This window comes from Ovis aries, chromosome 15, assembly GCF_016772045.2.
Source record: "Ovis aries strain OAR_USU_Benz2616 breed Rambouillet chromosome 15, ARS-UI_Ramb_v3.0, whole genome shotgun sequence".
Taxonomy (NCBI): domain Eukaryota; kingdom Metazoa; phylum Chordata; class Mammalia; order Artiodactyla; family Bovidae; genus Ovis; species Ovis aries.
Window position 1 is genome coordinate 30553438 of NC_056068.1, and position 21293 is coordinate 30574730.

The 21293-nt window shown below is 46.3% G+C and overlaps 1 protein-coding gene across 3 annotated transcripts in view; it reads left to right on the plus strand.

Annotated features, from left to right (window-relative positions):
• Positions 1-21293, plus strand: part of POU2F3 (POU class 2 homeobox 3) — an 89102-nt gene that overhangs the window by 17973 nt on the left and 49836 nt on the right. For 2 of the 3 annotated variants that reach the window (XM_015100962.4, XM_042232994.2), the window contains exon 3: positions 13405-13439. The exons of the other annotated variant lie outside the window; for it this stretch is intronic. In XM_015100962.4, the coding sequence (XP_014956448.1) occupies positions 13405-13439 (35 nt within the window). The remainder of the gene's footprint in view (positions 1-13404; positions 13440-21293) is intronic. 3 annotated transcript variants of the gene reach the window in all.

Sequence of the window (21293 nt, forward strand, 5' to 3'; positions counted from 1 at the left end):
GCCATGACGATGGGGACTGGTGCCTGATTTGCATAGGGCAATGATTTCCATACTGCAGGGTGGATTTCCATATCCCTGCCTCAAAGCCTGTTGGAGCCAGGAGGGGGAGAGGGGAGAGGTTATTTGAAATTCAAATGAGGATGATTAAGGTTTTCTTGAGGAGGGAAACGCGGACAAAAGGGGTTAAGCCAGCTGGGAAGCGTCTGCTCAGGGCTCCAAGATATCAAAGGGAGGTGGCTGCTCTGGGCTGGCCTCTCCCACCCCTGTCTCCGTCCCCTCATCCCCTCACCACAGGCCCCTGGAGGCTGAGGGTGGTTGGGTGGGTGGGGTATTAGTGGCCTTGGCCTCCCAGGAGAAGGCTAGGTCTTTACCCCTCCTGTCCCAGACTCAGTTTACCTCCCAGGGACCTAAAAGATGCTTGGATTCTTAAAAACCATTGAGTGAGTTAATGAGTTCTAGTTCTGGGCTCAGGCCTACCACCCTCTGCTGACAACAGACTGGTCATCTCAGTTTTTGTATCAGTGAAACTGGAGAAGCAGTCTGCACCTCCTTGTCCGGCTGAGGAGATGTGAGGAGACAGGCATTCTGGAGTCATCTCTGCCATGAACCTGTGCCAAAAAATCACCTCCATCTCCAGGCCCTGGGTTTGTGCACTGGACGAAGGATCTGAACTTGAGGGTCTCTGAGATCACTTCCGGCTCCAAGATGCTGAAGTCTGTGAGCACATGCTGATCCTATGTGCTCACCGGTCGTTATTTGTAAGGTGTGAGTTGCTGCACCCCTAGTTCCTCTAATGTGTTAGGAACAGCAGCCCTGTCCCCCAGCTTACCAAGGTGCAGGCCATAAATGCAGTGACTTTGGAGCCAGAGTCTGTATTTGAATCCCACCTTCTCTACTTACTAGTTATAGGACCTTGGGTTGGTTTCTTAATGTCTCAGCTCAGTTTCCTAGACTGTGAAACAGGGGTAATAGTAGAGACGGGTCCATAGGGTTCCAGTGAAGATTGAATAAGCCAGCATCTGTAAAGCACTCAGAGTAGAGCCTGAGTGAAAGTTGCTCAGTCATGTCTGACTCTTTGCAACCCCATGGACTGTACAGTCCTTGGAATTCTCTAGGCCAGAATACTGGAGTAGGTAGCTTTTCCCTTCTCCAGGGGATCTTCCCAACCCAGGGATCGAACCCTGGTCTCCCACATTGCAAACAGTTCTTTACCAGCTGAGCCACAAGGGAAACCCAAGAATACTGGAGTGGGTAGCCTATCCCTTCTCCAGCAGATCTTCCTGACCCAGGAATTGAGCTGGGGTCTCCTGCATTCCAGATGGATTCTTTACCACCTGAGCTAACAGGGAAGCCGCTAGAGCGGAGCCTGTCGTACAGTAATGCAATACAGGAATGCTATTTGCCAGTGTTAGTATCAGAAGGACAAACTGTCCACACGATGGAGCAGTGACCCAATCGAGGGACCCTCTGTTAGGAATATGGGCTGTCTCCTGAATGGACCTACCTGTGAATTCATTCACTCGTGGCCCACACACTGTCACAGCCACCTGTGCTTGGGAATGGGAATCATGCATCAACGAAGGGCCCTCAAACAAACTGACATAAGGCAATCCAGAAATGACTGGAAGGAGGGGGAAGAGCTAGTGCCAAGACCCCTCCTCCCCGCACCCGGTGCTTAGAGATTGGACAGATTTCAAGGAGACTAGAAGATGTTTATAGTTCTGAAAATCTAAAGGTCTTTTTTCCTTCTCAGGTTTCTGCAGCAATTCCATTATGTGTTTTCATTTGGAGATAGATAATATAAAAACTGTGGTGTAGCCATTCTTGGCTGGTGGACAGATTGTGGGCTTGAGTTTCTACTTGACAAATTACTAACCGGTAACCTTGGGCCAGGTTGATTAGCCTCTCTGAGCCTTGGTTTTCCTCATCTGTGAAATGGGATAATAAGAGCACCTACTCATAGGGTGATGGTGAGGATTAAATGCTGTCTTGTATATAAAATGTTTAATACAAAGCTTGGCGCATAGTAAATGCTCAATAAATGCCAACTATTAATTAATCCCTGTTATTTGAAAACAGTGTTCTCTTGCCAAAATGTTTGAAAAATTCTCTGGTCTAGTTCTATTCTCGTACTTTATGGGGAAAGAGACTGGGGTCAGAAAAAGGGGAATGACTTTCCCAAGGTCACAGCAGAGGATTGAGATCCCTGTTTCTTTAGAAGCCTTTCCCTACCCTAGAGGTAGTCCTCTGTCCTTCGTTTTTTTATTGTTTCTTTGGACAAAGCCTCATCTCTCCCCATCACCTGTCCCTCAGAAGTGGCCGCTACAACGCTTGGAACAGGGGCCCCAGAAGGGGAGGAAGAGGCATGGCACAGGGTGAGCGCACGGGCATGGTGTCTGGTTGCAGAGGACATTAACAGGCCTCGCTGTCTCTGAGCCTCAAGTTTCCTCACTGATGAAGTAGGAGTTCTGGAATCCCTGGCCCTGTAGACCTCACAGGCAGGCGAGGCTCTCTTAAGGATGGGAAACGAAAGCGTACTGCCCAGAAAGGAACAAACCCAGCTCAAGTTCCCAAGGCCCATGCTCGCCAGCCAGCCATGGGCCCTGCCTCCAGAGCTGAGAGATCAGATTTCCATCCCTCCAGGCTGGGCTCCGTGACCCAGCCTCAGTTTCCTTATCTGTAAAACGAGTTGTGAGGCGGGAGTGTATCTGTGGCAACTGAAGGAAGTGTGAGCTGTTCTACAAATGTGAGATAGCCTCTTCCATCTAAGTTTTCCCAGCGCACACATGCCCTTCTGAGCCACACAAAGGACATCTGTGTGCCTGTGTGAAGCCCAGGGCCCCACTGCATCTATGCAGTGTCTCTTACCAACCTTAAACCTCTTCCCCTCTCAGGACTGGGGGAGGAGTAGGCTGGGGGCTGGTCTGGAGGAGACCTTTAGGGAACCCCTCGACTGTGGTCAGAAGGCAAGTTCGAGCATCGGAGCTGGGGTTCTGTTCCTGCCTTGCCATGCGTTACCTGTGTGGCCTTTAGCTCATCACTCATCCTGTCTGGGACTCAGTTTCCTCACCTGTCAGTGGTGAGTGCAGCACCGGGAGTCTATGTGATCCCGTTCAGCACAAGAAAGTGCTAATAGAAAAATAGCAGCCAAGGTACTTCTCTGATCTGTGCCCAGACACTGGATTTCCTTAACAGAGTTTTTCCTTTCAAGTTGGATTTTTATTGTTTTCCAGGGTCAAGGGATGATGAATGGAGACTGGGCTGGGGAACCTGGCCCTTTGACCCCATTCCAGGCCAGGGCCCGAGTCCCTAGTCTCTTTTTATTGGAACCTGACACGTCTGCCCGCATGCTCCTTCAGCTCCTCTGATCATGCTGCCCACTTTGGGCCTGAGTGTGTGGCCAGCAGAAAGTGGGGGCCCCAGGAGTCCCCTCCATAGCTCAGACTGAGAGGAAATGAGGATTCTATTTCCTAAAAAATTAGAAGACCTTGGGGAGGAGCCTTTCATGTATCAAGTAATGACAACAAATTATAAAGGGAAGCCAGAGGAGGCTGGGCCTCCGTTTCAGCAAAGGTGCATGAGTGGGCACCCTCTGTCCATGGTCACCCGGCCCCATGCCCCTGACATCTGTGAGAAGGGCCTGGAGAGCAAGGCTTTGCATAATGGCCCAGGTGGAGAAAGTCGCTGGGACACTCACAGGCCATGTTGCCCTTGCGACATCAGTTGTGTTTACTCTGCCATTCTAGAGAAGAAGCTTTAAATCATGAAAATCCACAGATAGTCAGAACTGGAGGGACCTGGGAAGATCTTCCAGTCCTGGGGTAGCAAGTGGGTTTCTTTGGGAGAGCCACTTCTGATCATCGCTGGTGGGCGCTATGCACTGAGTTTAGAAGGAAGTGAGCACAGCAGTTCATCAGCGATGCCTGCCCAGGGCATGTCTCCCTCGCTGCACCTTTGCACCTGCTATCCACAGCTGAGAACACTCAGCTGGTGGAGAACTGCAGCTCTGATCTCCCGCTCCATAAGCCAGCATTCTTCCCCCAGCCCATCAAGGTCCTCCTGTGGCCTGTTCTTCAGGTGCCTTCAGGGGCCAGCCTTAGTTTTCTTTGAAACTAAGAAACGCCAAGGCGTTTCTTTGCTCCCACGAAGAAAGTGGCATGAATACAGACAGAATTTTTGGCTTTAGTATGTAAGGGAAATTGAAGGCTTTGGAGATCAAGCAACTTGCCCAAAGTCCAGCAGAAAATATCCTTTGCAGTAACCCTCGGGCTCAGTTTACCGTGTGTTCTCTGTACAGAACTCGGGCCATTAGGCCACAGTGCCCAGTCCCTTGGAGGAATCTCAAGTAATAAAAAAGGTAGGCATAGTGTCTGTGGGGTCCTGGGAAAAACTGGTTGGAATGACCTCACTGGGAAGTCTCTTGGTTTGCTCTGGTGGCTGCCTGCCCAGGAGGGCCTCCAAAGGTGCTGGTTATTTTAATCACTGCTATCCCAGGAAGTGCCAATACATTGCCAAGTAATCATAAAGTGACAGGGGAAGTCTTAGTGGGTTTACCTGGGAGTGGAGCTAGTGAGAAGAGAAGCAGCCCAGAAATGGGAGCGTTTCAGCCTCGTTGCAGAATGCTCCCTGTGTGTTTACCAGTCAAGAGTGAAAAATCCTGCTGGAACAGTTCTCCATTCCTGTGCTTCCACCTCCCTCACCCAGAGAATTGCTCCCCAGGCAAACTCACACCCCAGTGCTGCCAAAGCATGCAAATCAGTGGGCCTGCAAGACTGTGGCTCAGAGATGGGAAAGCGGAGGGCTGGCCAGCTCCTCCTGTCTCCGGTCCCAACAGGGGTCTTTGCAGGTGGCTGGGACTGCTGACCTGGTGTTCACCAGATGCCAGGGAGGAGAGACAGAGATGGAAGTTGCCTTGACCCCTGTGTTCCTCCTATAGACAGATCATTGACCTTTCTCACTGGGACTCTGTTGAGTATTACTCCATCCTGGTCTAAGGAAATTCTATCCAGAACCCTGGTGTTCCCCACCAATTCAAGATGCCTCTTACCCTCTTTTAGTCACTGACTATGCGTGTATACTCAGTTGTGTCCAACTCTTTGTGATCCCATGGATTGTAGCCCACCAGGCTCCTCTGTCCATGGAATTCTCCAGGCAAGAATAGTAGAGTGGGTAGCCATTCCCTTCTCCAGAGGATCTTCCCGGCCCAGGGATCGAATCTGGTTCTCCCGCACAGCAGGCAGGTTCTTTACCATCTGAACCCTTCAATTCAAAAACCACTTCTATAACATCTTTGAAATAAGCAGTCTCTGCTTGAGCTCTATTGACATGAAACCATGGGTTTCACTGCTGGACAACTCCACATTTGACACAAGTCTTCCTTATCCTGAGGTGAGCCTGCTTCCTGGCAGCCTCCGCCACTGACCCTTGTGGAGCTGGGTTTTAGGAGATGCAGGTTAAGCCTGCTTCATATCCAAACCAATATTTGGGGAAGAAAGAAAAGTACTCTGACATTTACCTAAGAACATACTATGTGCCAGGCATTGGGCCAGGTAGAGCTTTCAAATGTTCCCTCATTGAATTACTTTAAAAAGTTTCATTTTGAAAAACTTCAAATATATAGAAAAGAGAAGAAACAGGTTAACGAACAACCATATACCTACCACCTGGATTTAATAACTTAGCATCTTGCCATATTTGTTTCATCCATTTGGGGAGGGAAATATTTTATTTTTAACTTTTCATTTCAAACATACCTGAAGGTAGACACTAAAATGATGAGCCCCCATATACTCATTGCCTACTGTCAACAGCCATCAAGTTTCTGCCATTCTTGTCACTGAAGTATTTTCTTGCAAACTATAGACATTATAAACATTTCAGTCCTAAATATGGCAGTATGTGTCTCTAAGCCATAAAAGACATTTTCCTTCTTGACCACAGTACTGTTATCACACTTAACAAAATTAATCTCACATAATTCTTGTGGCCATCCTAGGAAGAAGGGTTGACCTAAGGGCAAGTGTCCTCTTCTCTAGGCTAGATATCCTTTCCTCATTTGGTGTGACTTCTAGGCCCCACTCTTGGGCCTCATGCTCTACAGCCAGTTCATCAGGGTCCCTTTTAGAAAATGGTACCCTGAACTGGGCTTGATGCTCTCAGCCGAGATCTGCAAATCTGCATGTCTGCTAACACACAGGTTACCACACACGTGTAGCACACTCCGACCAATATAGGCTTCATGCGCTCATGCACGCTCAGTCATGTCTGACTGTCTGTGACCCCATGCGCCATAGCCCACCAGGCTTCACTGTCCATGGAATTTTCCAGGCGAGAATACTGGAGTGGGTTGCCTTTTCCTCCTCCAGGGGATCTTCCCCACCCAGTGACTGAACCCACATCTCCAGCATTGGCTTTAGTCAACTGAAGTGCTCCCTTTTTCCAGTTTCTTTTTCACGGGAAGAACACCAGCCTCCTCTCTCTTCCCCTCCCCACAAGGAACTGCAGTTTGTTTATTTCCAAACATGTCTGCCAATAAACAGAAATGGGAATCATTTTTTTTGTTTTGTTTTCGTTGGGATGGGAGAGATATATTGAAGTGAAGTGATGTGAAAGTCGCTCAGTCGTGTCCAACTCCTTTTGGGTTGGCCAAAAAAGTTCATTTGGGTTTTTCCCTGTAAAGAACTTTTTGGCCAATCCAGTATTATATTTCTTTAGGAGATTGAGTCTCTTTGAAAATGTGAAATATGGAGTACAGATATTTTGATGGTCATTTATCTTTAAGTATGCACCCATGAATTTTTAATCACTGTAGTTATTCGCTGTGATTATTTCTATAATTTTAGTTTGAGATTGGTTATTGGTTTTGTTGAAAAAACTCTTTGAGGTTTCACATCGTAACCCAGAGTCTTTTGTTTAAGCTTTATTGAAGTGTTACTGGTAAATAAAATTGTAAGATGTTTACAGTGCATATCATGTGATTTGGTATGTGTATACATGGTGAAAGGATTCCCACAGTCTAGTTAATTAACACATCCATCACCTCTATATTTACCTTTTTATGTATGAGACAGAACATTTAAATTCTACTCTCTTAGAAAATTTTAATTGTTCAGTACAGTGTTATTAACTATAGCTACCATGTTATAGACTTCCCTGGTGGCTCAGCAGTAAAAAACCTGCCTGCAAATGCAAGAGACATGGTTCCATCCATGGGTCAGGAAGATCCCCTGGAGGAGGAAATGGCAACCCTCTCCAGTCTTCTTGCGTGGGAAATCTCATGGACAGAGGAGCCTGGTGGGCTGCAGTCCATGGGGTCACAAAGAGTCAAGACACGACTGAGCAACTAAATAACAACGCCACCTTGTTATACATTAGATCCTCAGACTTGATTCCTCCAATAGCTGAAAGTTTTTACCCTTTTAGCATTTCTCCCATCCCTCCAGTGTCTGGTAACCCACTTTCCACTCTCTGACTTTTTTTTGAGTTTGAGTTTGACTTCTTTTTCTTTTGATTCCACATAGAAGTGATCTTTGCAGTATTTACTTGACTTTCTCAGTCTGACTGATTTCACTTGGCATAATGCTCTCAAGGTCAATCCATGTAGCTGCAAATGGCAGAATTTCCTTCTTTCTTGGGGCTGAATAATATTCCACCATTAGACATATATATTTATATATATATATATATACACACACGGCATTTTCTTTACCCATTCATGCACTGATGGGCTATAACTGAAACTGTTTCCTTAACTTGGCTGTAGTGAATAATCCTGTGGTGAACAAGGGAGTGAAGCTATCTCTTTGATACCCTGTTTTCATTTCCTGTGGATATATACCCAGAGTTAGGTTACCGGATCATATGTAGATAGGCTTAAAGGCAGAAAAGCGTATAATATTAAACATAACACTTACCACCTTAATCATTTCTTAATTCAGCCTCCTCTATCTTTTATGTATACAGGTGACTTTCTTAAAACCTAAATATAAGGCTTAGATTTATTCCTGTTACATATTATCTTGTTGGTTTTTGCCTTCTATTCAGTTCAGTTCAGTTCAGTTCAGTCACTCAGTCGAGTCTGACTCTTTGCGACCCCATGAATCGCAGCACGCCAGGCCTCCCTGTCCATCACCAACTCCCAGAGTTCACTCAAACTCATGTCCATCGAGTCAGTGATGCCATCCAGCCATCTCATCCTCTGTCGTCCCCTTCTCCTCCTGCCCCCAATCCCTCCCAGCATCAGAGTCTTTTCCAATGAGTCAAATCTTCACATGAGGTGGCCAAAGTACTGGAGTTTCAGCTTTAGCATCAGTCCTTCTAATGAACACCCAGGATTGATTTCCTTTAGGATGGACTGGTTGGATCTCCTTGTAGTCCAAGAGACTCTTAAGAGTTTTCTCCAACACCACAGTTCCAAAGCATCAATTCTTCAGCACTCAGCTTTCTTCACAGTCCAACTGTCACATCCATACATGACCACTGGAAAAAGCATAGCCTTGACTAGATGGACCTTTGTTGGCAAAGTAATGTCTCTGTTTTTTAACATGCTATCTAGGTTGGTCATAACTTTCCTTCCAAGGAATAAGCATCTTTTAATTTCATGGCTGCAATCACCATTTGCAGTGATTTTGGAGCCCCAAAAAATAAAGTCTGTCACTGTTTCCCCATCTATTTCCCATGAAGTGATGCGACCAGATGCTATGACCTTCGTTTTCTGAATGTTGAGCTTTAAGCCAACTTTTTCACTCTCCTCTTTCACTTTCATCAAGAGGCTTTTTAGTTCCTCTTCACTTTCTGCCATAAGGGTGGTGTCATCTGCATATCTGAGGTTATTGATATTTCTCCTGGCAATCTTGATTCCAGCTTGTGTTTCTTCCAGCCCAGCGTTTCTCATGATGTACTCTGCATGTAAGTTAAATAAGCAGGGTGACAATATACAGCCTTGCTGTACTCCTTTTCCTATTTGGAACCAGTCTGTTGTTTCATGTCCAGTTCTATTAGAATCAACCAAAATATTTTCTAATCCTGATTACATCATCCAGCTGAGTTAATTTTGCTCTCTGCTTTAAATCACCTCCAAATTTGATCAGCATCTATCCTGCTTACTTGCCTAAACTATTGATTATAGCCTAATACTTGGTTCCCTCTGTGTTGGACTCTGGGCACAGTGAGTTTATTGGGAAAATTGTATGAGTACAGGAGTTGAGAGATCCAAGCTTTAGTCCAAAAATCAGAGTCTCTGAGGCTGTGTGACCACCACAAGGTGCTTCCCTCTGAGGCTGGACTTCAGTATCCTTCCAACTCTAAAAATAATGCACTGGTCTTTCTGGGTGTCTGTCCTGCTTTGTTTTTTCCTACAAGTGACTGCCATCTTCCAAAGCCAGAGCTTATATAATAGAATGTGTTCAGATTCATGCAGATGGAGGGACCCGTGGTTTCTTAGATCTGAATAGGAGATCCATTTCAGGTGAAGTTTCTTAGTTACTTGGATCAGTTAAACATGCATTTATTAAGCTCCTACTATGTGTTAAATGCTGTTAAAGGCTCTCAGAGTACAAAAATGAGTAAGAAGAAATAACCCTGGCCTCTGCTGCTGCTGCTGCTAAGTCGCTTCAGTCGTGTCCAAGTCTGTGCGACCCCATAGATGGCAGCCCACCAGGCTCCGCCATCCCTGGGATTCTCCAGGCAAGAACACTGGAGTGGGTTGCCATTTCCTTCTCCAATGCATGAAAGTGAAAAGTGAAAGTGAAGTCGCTCAGTCGTGCCTGACTCTTCGCGACCCCATGGACTGCAGCCTACCAGGCTCCTCCGTCCATGGGATTTTCCAGGCAAGAGTACTGGAGTGGGGTGCCATTGCCTTCTCCAACCCTGGCCTCTAGGAACTCACAATTTCATGAGGAAAACAGACACAGAAAACACTGACTCTAAAATATGTGGTAGGGCTTTCCTGGCGATCCAGTGGTTTAGAATCTGCCCCAGAGCAACTAAGCCCATGGGCCACAACTACTGAGCCCATGTGCCACAACCAAGGCCTGTGCTCCACAGCAAGAGAAGCCGCCAGAGTGAAAAGTCCACATCTGGCCACTGGAATAGCCTCAGCTCGCCACAGCTAGAGAGAGCCTGTGCACAGCAACAGCCCAGCACAGCCAAAACTAAATATATTTTTAAAATATCTAGTTGTGTCAGGTATTGATTCAAAATCCAAGTCCTTCTAACCACCTCCACGGCTGCCCTTCTGTCCTGTGCACTGCCCTCTCTCACCTGACCGACTGCATGGCCTCCCTTCCCCCTTGCTTATCCCTACAGCTGATTACCACGGGTTTATTTATTTTTGGCCATGCCACATGACATACAGGATCTTCCCCAACCAGGGATTGAACCCGTGCCCACTGCATTTGGAGCATGGAGTCTTAATTACTAGACCACCAAGGAAGTCCCTGATCACAGCAGGTTTAAGCACTGAAGTCAATTCAAGTAACTCCTCTGCTCAAAACCCTCTGATCACTTCCCAGCGTCCTTGGCATGAAAGCCAAAGTCTTCGGCATGACCTGCCTTCCAGAGCCACGTCATCTTGCCCTGGGCCACACCCATCCCCTTCTCTCCAGCCCTACTGGTCTCATCACTGTTCCTCAACAGGCAAGCCTGTTCTTGCCTCGCACAGGCCTCGATCCCTCTGTCTAGAATGATCTTCCCAGACCACCCTGATTATGAACAGCCTCTGACACTCTTCTCCTGACCATCACTATTGTTTTCCATAGTAACTCTTTCTAAATGAAATTGTGTATTTGTTTTCATATTCCTTTTATGTCTCTTCAACTAGAAAAGAAGCTCTGTGTGGCCAGGGACTTCATCTGGTTTTCCAGCATGATATTTCAAGTGCCTAGAACAGTGCTTGGTATATAGAGTGTATTTTGTGGGATGAATGAATTTGTTCTTTGGTCATATTTTAAAATTACCCCCTTACAAGGCTACATTTACAATGTCATGAAAAAAATTTTTTAATACAAAAGCAATTTTATCTTTAAGTCTAGTCTCTGCACACACACTATTTTCGGTCCTTGGGCCCTTCCCATTTTAGCTCCCCTCTCAGATTAGCTTATTTAATCTCAAAATCAGACTGCTATTCAGAGATGACTTCTTGTCCCACCTATTGCCTCTTTCTCGGAATCCCATAGCCCTTAACTTCTGCTGTCATCTTGCCAGCCCAGCTGCTCTCGGGGATGCTTCACAACCAATCATACCGGCAAGGGCCAAGCTTATCTATCATTTAGAGCAGAGCAGAGCAGAGGGAAGGGGGCTTCAGTTAAAGCTCCAGAGGATTCTCCTGGACCCCATTCATTCATCTATCAGGTGCTTCTTGAGCCTCTGACCAATGTTAGGAACTACAGTGGTCTTTGAGGACAAAAGTAGTGTCATCATTCTGGTTTTCAAGGAATTCATAGACCAGAGGGAGAGAGAGACCTGCAGACAAGAAAAGGAGTTCCATGACAGGTGCCATAGGGCAGGTAGAGAGGGGAGAGGGACCAACTTTGTGAAAGGGAACAGGGCATGGAGGCATGGAAATGGGAGAGGTGTGGCGTGTTTGGACGTGTGGATCTTTCCATGTGACTGGAGCACAGGGTACCTGGAAGGGAGGAAGGTGAGATCATGAGAGGCGGAAGACAGAGCAGGGAAGGTAGGCGGAAACCAGATCATACGGGGAATTATTTGTTATACTAAGAAATTTGGACTTCATTCCAAAGCTATTGAGGAACCAATGGAAAGCAGAATTTTTTTTTTTTTAATGAAAAATAACTTTGTTAGTACAAAGTGATAACCATCGTCTGAGCCTTTGGCGAGTCGTAGTATAATAGTAACATCAAAGATTGTTGATCACAGATCACCATGACAAATATAATAATAATGAAAAAGTTTCAAATATGTCGAGGATTACCAGAATGTGATAAACTTGAATATACATTATTACATAATGTCATTGTGTTCAGGTTTTCTTTTTTCCTCTAGTAAGTTTTGTCATCCCAATGCCAGATGATTATCATTCTTACTTCCTGGAGAATTTCTTTTCTTATTTAAGTTGCATTCTGCCATTTTTATTAAGGGCTGACCAAGCCAAAGCCAGATGTGCACCCTCTGCATTTGTGGCAAATCTGTTAAGGTCTGAATTCATTCACATGTTCATTTATTCATTCATTCAACCGATGCAATATTTTAAAATTGTTTTTAAAATTGTATTTATTTATTATTGGCTGTATGTAGAATCTTTATTGTGGCTCAGGCTTAGTTATCTCATGCATGTGGGATCCCTGACCAGGGATTGAACCCACATCGCCTGCTTGGTCAGGCAGATTCTTGACCACTGGATGACCAGGGAAGTCCCAACCAATATAATTTGAACTCCTGTTATGTACTAAGCCCAGTGCTAGGCTCGGGGTGTATGGCATTTAATATCATTTTCTTGCCATTATAGAGCCAGTTATCCATGGGGCACAAAGGAAGATTGTTTGGTAGCTTCTGCCCTAAGGAGGTATATGAATAGGAAACTTAATTTTAGCAAAGAATGGAAGCATTTCTCTAATAGCTATATATTTAAGCAAATTTTGGTCTGTCCATAAATGGAATACTATATAGCCATTAAAAATTATCTTTGCAAGCACAGGAGAAAGGTTTATGATGTTCCTTAATGGTGTAGGAGAAAGGTTTATGATACTCACTAGAAAAAGCAGAGTAAAAATCTGTACAGAGTGGTATATATCAATTAGGAAAAGCAAGCATAAAAAAGGTCATGAAATATACAAAAATATTCATTGTAGCTGTTTGCAAGTTGATTTTTCTGCTACTTTTTCTATATAAAAATTTTTTTCTATTAAGCACACCTTTAATTTTTCAACTGAACATTTACTATAAAGGGAAAAAGATGAATAAAACAAAGAATGAAAGTTGGGGGACAGGTGATAGAAACAGGGGTGACAGTCATCTACCTGACATGATTTAGATCCCATTAACCCCGGAGGGCTGGGATAGTGGAGGGACTTCTTGCCTTCGGGCAATTCCTTTAGGACCCATGGCTGGTCATCCCTTGCTTTTCCAGAAAGCCTGTTTCAGAACTTCTGTCTGAGGACATCCGGCAGAAGCATTCTGGTATGGCAAGTTCTAATCCCAGTTAGATTCTAGATGACTTTGGACAAGTCAGTCTCCCCTTTGCTTGTCTGGTTACTCCCTTCTTGAAGAAAAATTTTCAAAGACTGTCCCAGGAAACAGAATAAACAAAAAAAGTCTGGCCACAGGGCAGGCAAGTGTACTTTTTCAAAATAAAGAGAAGCTCATCCTGACATCCTGTTTCCCTTTAACTTTCAGTCTCTTCCAATCTTGCTAGCTATTAATATTTTTTTTTTTTTATCTTTTCAGGAAATGATCGAAATGGCTTAGATTTCAACAGGCAGGTAAGGACATTCAGAAGAAAAATTTATTCTATAAATTTTAGGGGTCATTCATACTATGTCAAGTGTGGGGACACAAAGAAGATAAAGGGAAGTGTTCAAGGGTGTTTATTTATAGACTCATCACTCTCAGGATTGGTAGGGGTATTTCAAGAGCTTTTGCAACCCGCATCTCCTGAATTGGCAGGAAAATTCTTTACCACTAAGCTACCTGGGAAGAAGACAAAAGGGTAGGCTTCAGTTAAAGACACATCTAGGTAAACTACGAGGAAGGACTTCTAGCCACTGAGCTTTATCAAACACTGGAAGAGCTACCAAGGGAAGGAGGCTGTAGAATAAGCTTCTCTCTCAACATCTTTAAAAATAAGACAAGGACTTCCCTGGTGCCTAAGATCCAGTGCCTAGGACTCTGAGCACCCAATGCAGGAGTCCCAGGTTCCATCCCTGGTCACGGAACTAGATCCCACATGCTGCAACTAAAGATCTTCAACTAGGATCCTATGTGCCCCAGCTAAACCCCAGCTCAGCCAGATAAATAAGTAGTTATTAAAAAAAAAAAAAAAAGATGAAACAGATTCTCACCTAAGAGATAGTTTGGCCAGGTGTGTTTCCAGGGCAGGAGGATGGAGGATATGCCTGAGGATTCTGTGACCCTGAAGGAGCCCTCCATGGTTGGGGTGTGGCCCCTTGCCTGTTCTTCCTGAGCATCGCGGCCCAGGGTACGCCTCTCCCAGTCCCTTGGATGAGATGCGCACGGAGTAGCCCATCCACACCAAGACATGGCAGCACTAGCCCAGCCTGGAGGGGGCCTGCTCCACAGGCCTGGTGGGTTTGGCTGCCTGTGTGATCTTTTTGAAGCTGGGGAAAACGTTGCAGTTAGGACAGGGCTGGGGGCATCCCCTCTGGGCCCAGCAGCCTACCGAGAGGCCCCTGATCCTTTGAACTTCTTTAGGGATAAGGTTTCCTCACCATTCGGGAGAAAGTTTCCTGGTTTCTGTCAGGGGAGGACCTCACTGGAGTTTGCTTCTCTTGGATAAGCCTCATCAGGGCGAAGAGGAGGGCAATCCCACCCTCCCCTGGGAAGGGTTTTTGCATTTCTCATTAATGACAAGAACAAACAGAAGAGATTTTTTCCTTTTCTTTTCCCTTTATAAAGGGAAATAAAGGCTTCTCTATTTGTGTTACGCAGGCTCCAGAGCGTGTGGGCTCAGTAGTTGCAGCATGAGGGTTAGTTGCTCCATGGCATGTGGGATCTTAGTTCCCCGACCACGGTTCGAACCCACATCCCCTGCATTGCAATGTGGATTCCTAATCACTGAACCACCAGAGAAGTCCCACAAGAGACCTTTTCTTTAGAGGGGTGGGAATTTTGGAGTAAGAGAGGCTCTGCTGGTCACACTCCTTTACACACTTAGACTGGCACTCACCTCTGTGCACAAACACACACATCCACGCCCTCCCTATGAATCCACCTAGCTTCCTCTCATTCTGCCTTTCAGATGCCATCAGATACCAGCACCCACACCCTCACATTCACACCAGCTCACCTGTGGACCTGCAGGTGGGCACTAGAATTTCTCAGGTCCCTAAATTGATAGTGATACCCTCGAGCTTCATGACAAGGGAAGTAAGCCAACATTTACAGACCCTCAGGCAGTAGGTGAGGTGCTTCTGGCACTTTGTCTCATTTGATCCTTACTATTCTCACCTTACATAGGTAAGGAAATCACTTCCCAGGCAGCCCCACCTGATTTGGGGAAGGGTTTGAGAGGTTAAGTAATTTGCCAAAGGTCACACACATTGGTTAACTGGCGGAGCCAGGGCTTGAACCCACATCTCTTTGACTCCCAAGCTAATTTTTCCCATGATGCCTTGCAGCACCCTCCTCCCCAGTCCCTCAATTCCCCTGTCCCTGAAAATGCACACCGTCCTTAGGGAGAGGCCTGGGAGCCAGCAGCTGAGCGTGACCTCACCGTGACTAACTTGGAGGAAGTGGGAGGTGCAGGGAACAGGGAGGGGAAGAAACAGTGTTGTGTAGGAGTCGTCTTTGTGTCTGATACTGAGAAGGGTTGGCGGACACGGGAAAGCAAAGGCTAAGCCACCGCCTTTGGAGAAGCTCTGGTTGGAAGACCCCAAGCCAGTTGGTGCCATGGGGAATTGCAGCCAGGCTCTGGATACACTGCCTGCCATCTTGAGGTTGCATGAACAAGGGACGTTTACTCATCAGGAAGTTTCATGCTGAGCCTGTTAGCTTCCTGATCCCAGGAAAGCAGCCTGAGCCTGTTTGGGAGATAATAGTGAGCTGACCCAGAAGCAGGGCCACCCCTAAGTCCCTCGGAAAGATTAATTCAGAGCTGGGAGGCACCAGGACAAGGCCAGATCCCTGGACAGGGAGTCTGAGGCCCTGAGGGCCAGTGCTGTTGCACCGTACACGATCCTCGTCTCCGTTCTGGGCCTTGGTGTCCTCACGAATAAAAGAAAGATGTTTGCATGACATGGTCGCCAAAGCCCCTGCAGTCTGTATGTTATGGTCCCATCAATTTTCTCATGCCATATTCTGTTTGGTTATGCTTCCGCATTCCTTTCATGTTTTTCTTTGAAGAAAAACAGGGAAGAAAGTGTCCATTTCTTTACTCTGAGCTGTAGAGAGTGAGGAGAAAATGTCACATGAAATCTTTCCAGCCTTTATGATCTCGTGTGACCCAGAGAAAAGAATCTTTTTGAAATTTAAGGGTCAGAGACCGAAGGACCCAGCAGGCTGGATCTGGGGCTAACCATTCATTCTTTGAATACTTAATCATTCCTAAGGGCTAGATAGAGGGTGTCATTTGTAAGATGATAAATTGCCAACAGATTCTGTAGTGAATTCTGTTAAGACAGAAGAGTGCTGAGTTCTGAGATACTGCACAGTGATGTCACCATAGAGATGGCATCCAAAGTGGGTGACAAGGGAAGAGTATGGGATTTGACTGGCAGAGAGGAACAACAAGAATATTCTTGTTGCTGTGAAAGAAGTCTCACTACATAAAAGGAAACTATGAGAAGGTCAGCATGGGATGTGATGGTGGAAGATGAGGCTGGACAGATTGTGTAGAACTTTGAATGCCCAGCAAAGAAGTTTGGATCTATCCTGTGGACAGTAGGGAGCCACTAGGGTTTTTCAAACAACACTAGTTTCGCTTAATGGAAGAGTGTTAGAAGTAGGTATGGGTGAGGAGGGAGGAAAGATGAACGGACTGATGTGAGAGAGGCCCATGGGATGCTGTTGAAGTAGGAGGAAGTGGGCAATGCCAAGGAGTGGGATGAAGCACCCAGACATAGAGCCAGATGGCCTGCGTTTGAGTCCTGGGCTTTGCACTACCTGGCATTGTGACCTTGTATAAGTTACTCAACTTCTGTATTTCTCTGGGGAGAATACTGGTACCTATCTCACAGGACTGTTGTGAGTGTGTACCTCTTTGACAATGTCTAGAATATATATATACTGTATAGGTATTTGCAATTGTTATTCCTGTGTCAGCAAGCATGAAGAAAATGAAGTCATTCAGTCATGTCCGACTCTTTGCGACCCCATGGACTAGAGCCTACGAGGCTCCCCCATCCATGGGATTTTTCCAGGCAAGAGTACTGGAGTGGATTGCCATTTCCTTCTCCAGGGGATCTTCCCAACCCAGAGCAAAAGAGAGTCCAGTTTGGGAGATATTTCTGGTATACAATCAGGAGGATTTTGGCAACAAATTGGAGATGGGCAGCAAAGGAAGGGGAAAGGTCTGGCACAATTCTTGTGTTTCTGGCTTGGATGCTGAACATTAGTGGGACTGTGATCAGAGATCAAGAGGATGGGAGGTCCAGCCAGTTTTTCCAGATGATAGGAGGAGGAAGAAGGGCAGATAATGCTCTATAGGTGCTCAATATATGATGCGAAACTCAGATCTAGAGCCAGCAGACAGGTCAGGATGCATACTGAGGCGTCACCATTGAATGGTGTTAATCCTAGTGATGGGAAGGAGTGAGGTCACCTTGGGAGGTGTTGCAGACTGGGATGAGAATCCAAAGAAGACCTGGAGAGAAGGAACATGTCAGGGACAGGCTGAGGAACAGGTACCCATAGATGAGACTAAGAAGGAGTGGTGAAAGGGACGGATGGAGAACCACACCCACAGAGGAGAGATTTTCACGAAGGCGGGGACAACAGCGTCAGAGTGCACAGAGATGTTGTACAGCCCCACCTGGGAAGTGGCCATGGTCTGGCAGTGAGGTGAACGGTGCTAGTCTCATCGTGGCATCATGATGAGAACAGATACCAGGTTGCTATGGGGTGCGGGGAGGGGAGGAGGGGTTAGGACCTGATGGAGATGAGGACTACAGAATTCCCTTCCAAGGAGGGGGATGATGAAGAGACAGAGATGTCGGCCGAAGATGGAGACAGTGTGAAGAGACGGTCTGGGGGGATGAGGGAGGCTTTGGGGGGCTGTGGGCCTGGGGAGAGTAGGCCTGGGGGGATGAGGGAGGCTCTGGGGGTCTGTGGGCCTGGGGAGAGATGGGAGATGCAGTAGAGAAGACAGAAGAGGGAGAACATGGATGGAGGATTTAGCCGAGAAGAGGGGGGCGGGGGTGAGGGCTAAGCACCCTGTCAGCGAGTTCAGGAGCCCGAGGGACAGCCTTCCAGTCTCGGAGTTTCTCTGCTTCCACTTCCTGCTCTTTGGACCAGCAGCTAACTTCAGAACTTTAGGGAGTATTATTGACTCACAGGGCTTGGAGAGCCCACAGTGACACAAGCACACCTGGACAGCCTGGCGCCGCTCTGTGCTGATAGCTTCTGGGCCCCTCATCAATCCAGGGCCATGGGTGTCCATCAGAACTATCAGCACGGTGTCTCCACCTGTGCTGTGGAATGCTGTCTGGCCAGAAGACTTCACAAACGCTCTCTGAAGCCAGAAGAGAGTCTGAAGCAGGTTGGCAGGTATCTTTGTCTCTGAGCATCCTGCCCCCAAAGCTGAGAGCCAGCAACCTGAGGTTCTGTCTCAGCCCCAGGCCTGGCAGTATTCTCAACTCATCTGCTCCTACAACAGGAGGAGCTTTCCTTGTGGCTCAGCTGGTAAAGAATTCACTTGCAATGTGGAAGGCCTGGGTTGGATCCCTGGGTTTGGAAGATATCCTGGAGAAGGGAAAGACTACCCACTCCAGTATTCTGGCCTAGAGAATTCCATGGACTGTATAGCTCATGGGGTCGCAAAGAGTCGGACACGACTGAGCGTCTTTCACTTTCACTAAGCCACCTGAGTAGTAATTGGGCTTCCCTGGTGGCTCAGACGGTAAAGCATCTGCCTGCTGTGTGGGAGACCCGGGTTCGATCGCTGGGTTGGGAAGATCCCCTGGAGAAAGAAATGGCAATGCACTCCAGTACTCTTGCCTGGAAAATCCCATGGACAGAGGAGCCTGGTAGGTTATGGTCCATGGGGTTGCAAAGAGTCAGACACGACTGAGCAACTTCACTTTCACTTTCCATGATGGAGGCAGGACCAGGCTCTCAAGCTGGGGCGTGAAGGTCTGCAGTGAAGACATAGTGAGTCTTCCAAGGAGGGCCGGCCCCACTCTAGCTGAGCACCAGAGGGTGAGGGAGGAGGGAGGCAATTACTTGACCACATTTGACCATTTAGTCCCACAAACCTGTGCCTAGCTTGGGTAGTGAGGAGGAGTCAGAGAAGGGTAGAACAAGGTCCCTGCCCACAAGAGCTCCCAGTTGGTGGGAAGAAAACACAGTGGAAGATGCAGGGGGTTGGAGGAAGGCAGGGGGAGGGAAGGAAGAGAGGGGAGTCCTTGCATTATACTAATGCCAGTGGGGCTGATTCAGGGAGTCTCAGAAAGGACTAGAGCATAGGGATAGCGCTAGGGATAGAGCTAGGGATAGAGCTAGGGATAGGGGGCCCAATAAGCTGGAGGGAGACTCTGAGACCTCCTTGTGAAAGACCTCGGAGGATGAAAATTAAGGATCATGAAAGTCTTGATCCCCTGAGGCTGGTTTCCATCTGCGGCAAAATCCAGCTCCCGGTCCTGTACTTCCAGGTGGAGGCAGGACTGTTGATGGTGGATGGGCAGACTAAGGGAAGAGATTGAGGAGCCAGCCAACTACATTTTGCTCAACCCTAACCAAAGACTCTGATGCTGGGAGGGATTGGGGGCAGGAGGAGAAGGGGATGACAGAGGATGAGATGGCTGGATGGCATCACTGACTCGATGGACGCGCATCTGATTGAACTCCGGCAGTTGGTGATGGACAGGGAGGCCTGGCGTGCTGTGATTCATGGGGTCGCAAAGAGTCGGACATGACTGAGCAACTGAACTGAACTGAAGCAGTAAGGTTGGGTTTTAGTATGTTGACCTATAACATCCCTCTTTTTCTCCCGCCCAGGTACCAAAGCAATTGAAAAACACAGATGCAGGAGTCAGACAGATAGAGCTGCAAGGGAGACATGATTGTTTGTTTTTAACTCAGTGCACTTTTATTGGCAAAAAGAAAGTAAAACTTTCACCCTAGGAAACATTGCTATAAAAATCATTTAACAACAAAATTATAAAGACAGAGTAATGACAAAAATAGTGGTTAATTCTATCAGAGAGCTTAGATGGACAAAATATATATAGTAAACATCAAAACATATCTCTTATTTCTTTGTCAAACAAAAGAAGGACAACAATACAGTATTACTTTTAGGTGATATCCTTTATAAAGGTACAATTTATTTTAAAAGATTGCACTTGAACAATAGGCCAGAACTTATTTTCAATTAACTGGTTGGGGGACATGGTTTTGATGTGTTGCCATAATGGACTTTCAAAGACCTTGCTCCAGAACTGAATATATCCACCCAGCACACATAGAGTTGGTAGAGAACAGACTTTCAAGTACCCTCCTAGCCAAGAGTTAGGTCCCAGAAGGGACCAAGTCACACATATCCATTTCACTCTAAACCTGTGCTTCTCAGCCTGATCAGATTCAATATCCCTTATAACAGGGTGCTATAAAATCCCCTTAATATCCTCGAATGAAACTTATAGAAAACATACCTAAAAATCAGTAGGATACTCTAATTTGAATAATGACTCAAAGGAGAATGAAAAAAAATTAAATAATATATATTTCAGCAAGTAAATCCTCATGAAGACTCCCCCGGAAGGTTTGATGAGATAATATGATGTTTATATGAATGGGACAGACACAAGTACAGACTGATATTGGTATGCTATACTGGCAGCTCAAAAGCCATGATTTTCCAAAATGTTTAGCAAACTCTTGATAAACTTCCAAACAAAGTAAAATATAATCTTTCTTCAATTTATGCAGAAAATGGCATCCCAGAAAAAGGCAATGCATATTAAAAGTATGCAAAAAGTACAGTGTGCCCACCTAAAAACTGGAATTGGGGACTTTCCTAGCAGTCCAGTGGTTAAGATTCACACTTCCAATCTTCCAGTGCAGGGGACGTGAGTTCAATCACTGGTTGGGTTCATCCCTGATTGGGAAACTAAGATGCCACCTGCTGCATGGAGTCAAACGGAAAAATAAAAAATCTGAAATTGGGTTCTAGGCTCGTGTGATTATAGGCAGGCTATTTACTGACACAAGTGTCTGGTGGGTATTTGAAAGCCAGATACAAGTTGTACAGAACACAAGCAAGTGTTTCTTGGCTATTGCCGTCTTCTGCATCACAGGATGTCTAGAATGTCTGTCCTCTGCCTGGTAAATGCGAATAGAACCTCCTAGTTATTAAGACAGAAAACCCACCACACAGATTTCAGAGAATGGCTTTCAGGTTTCCTCTCACCCCCACCCCACCCTCCACCATGAGGAGAGCT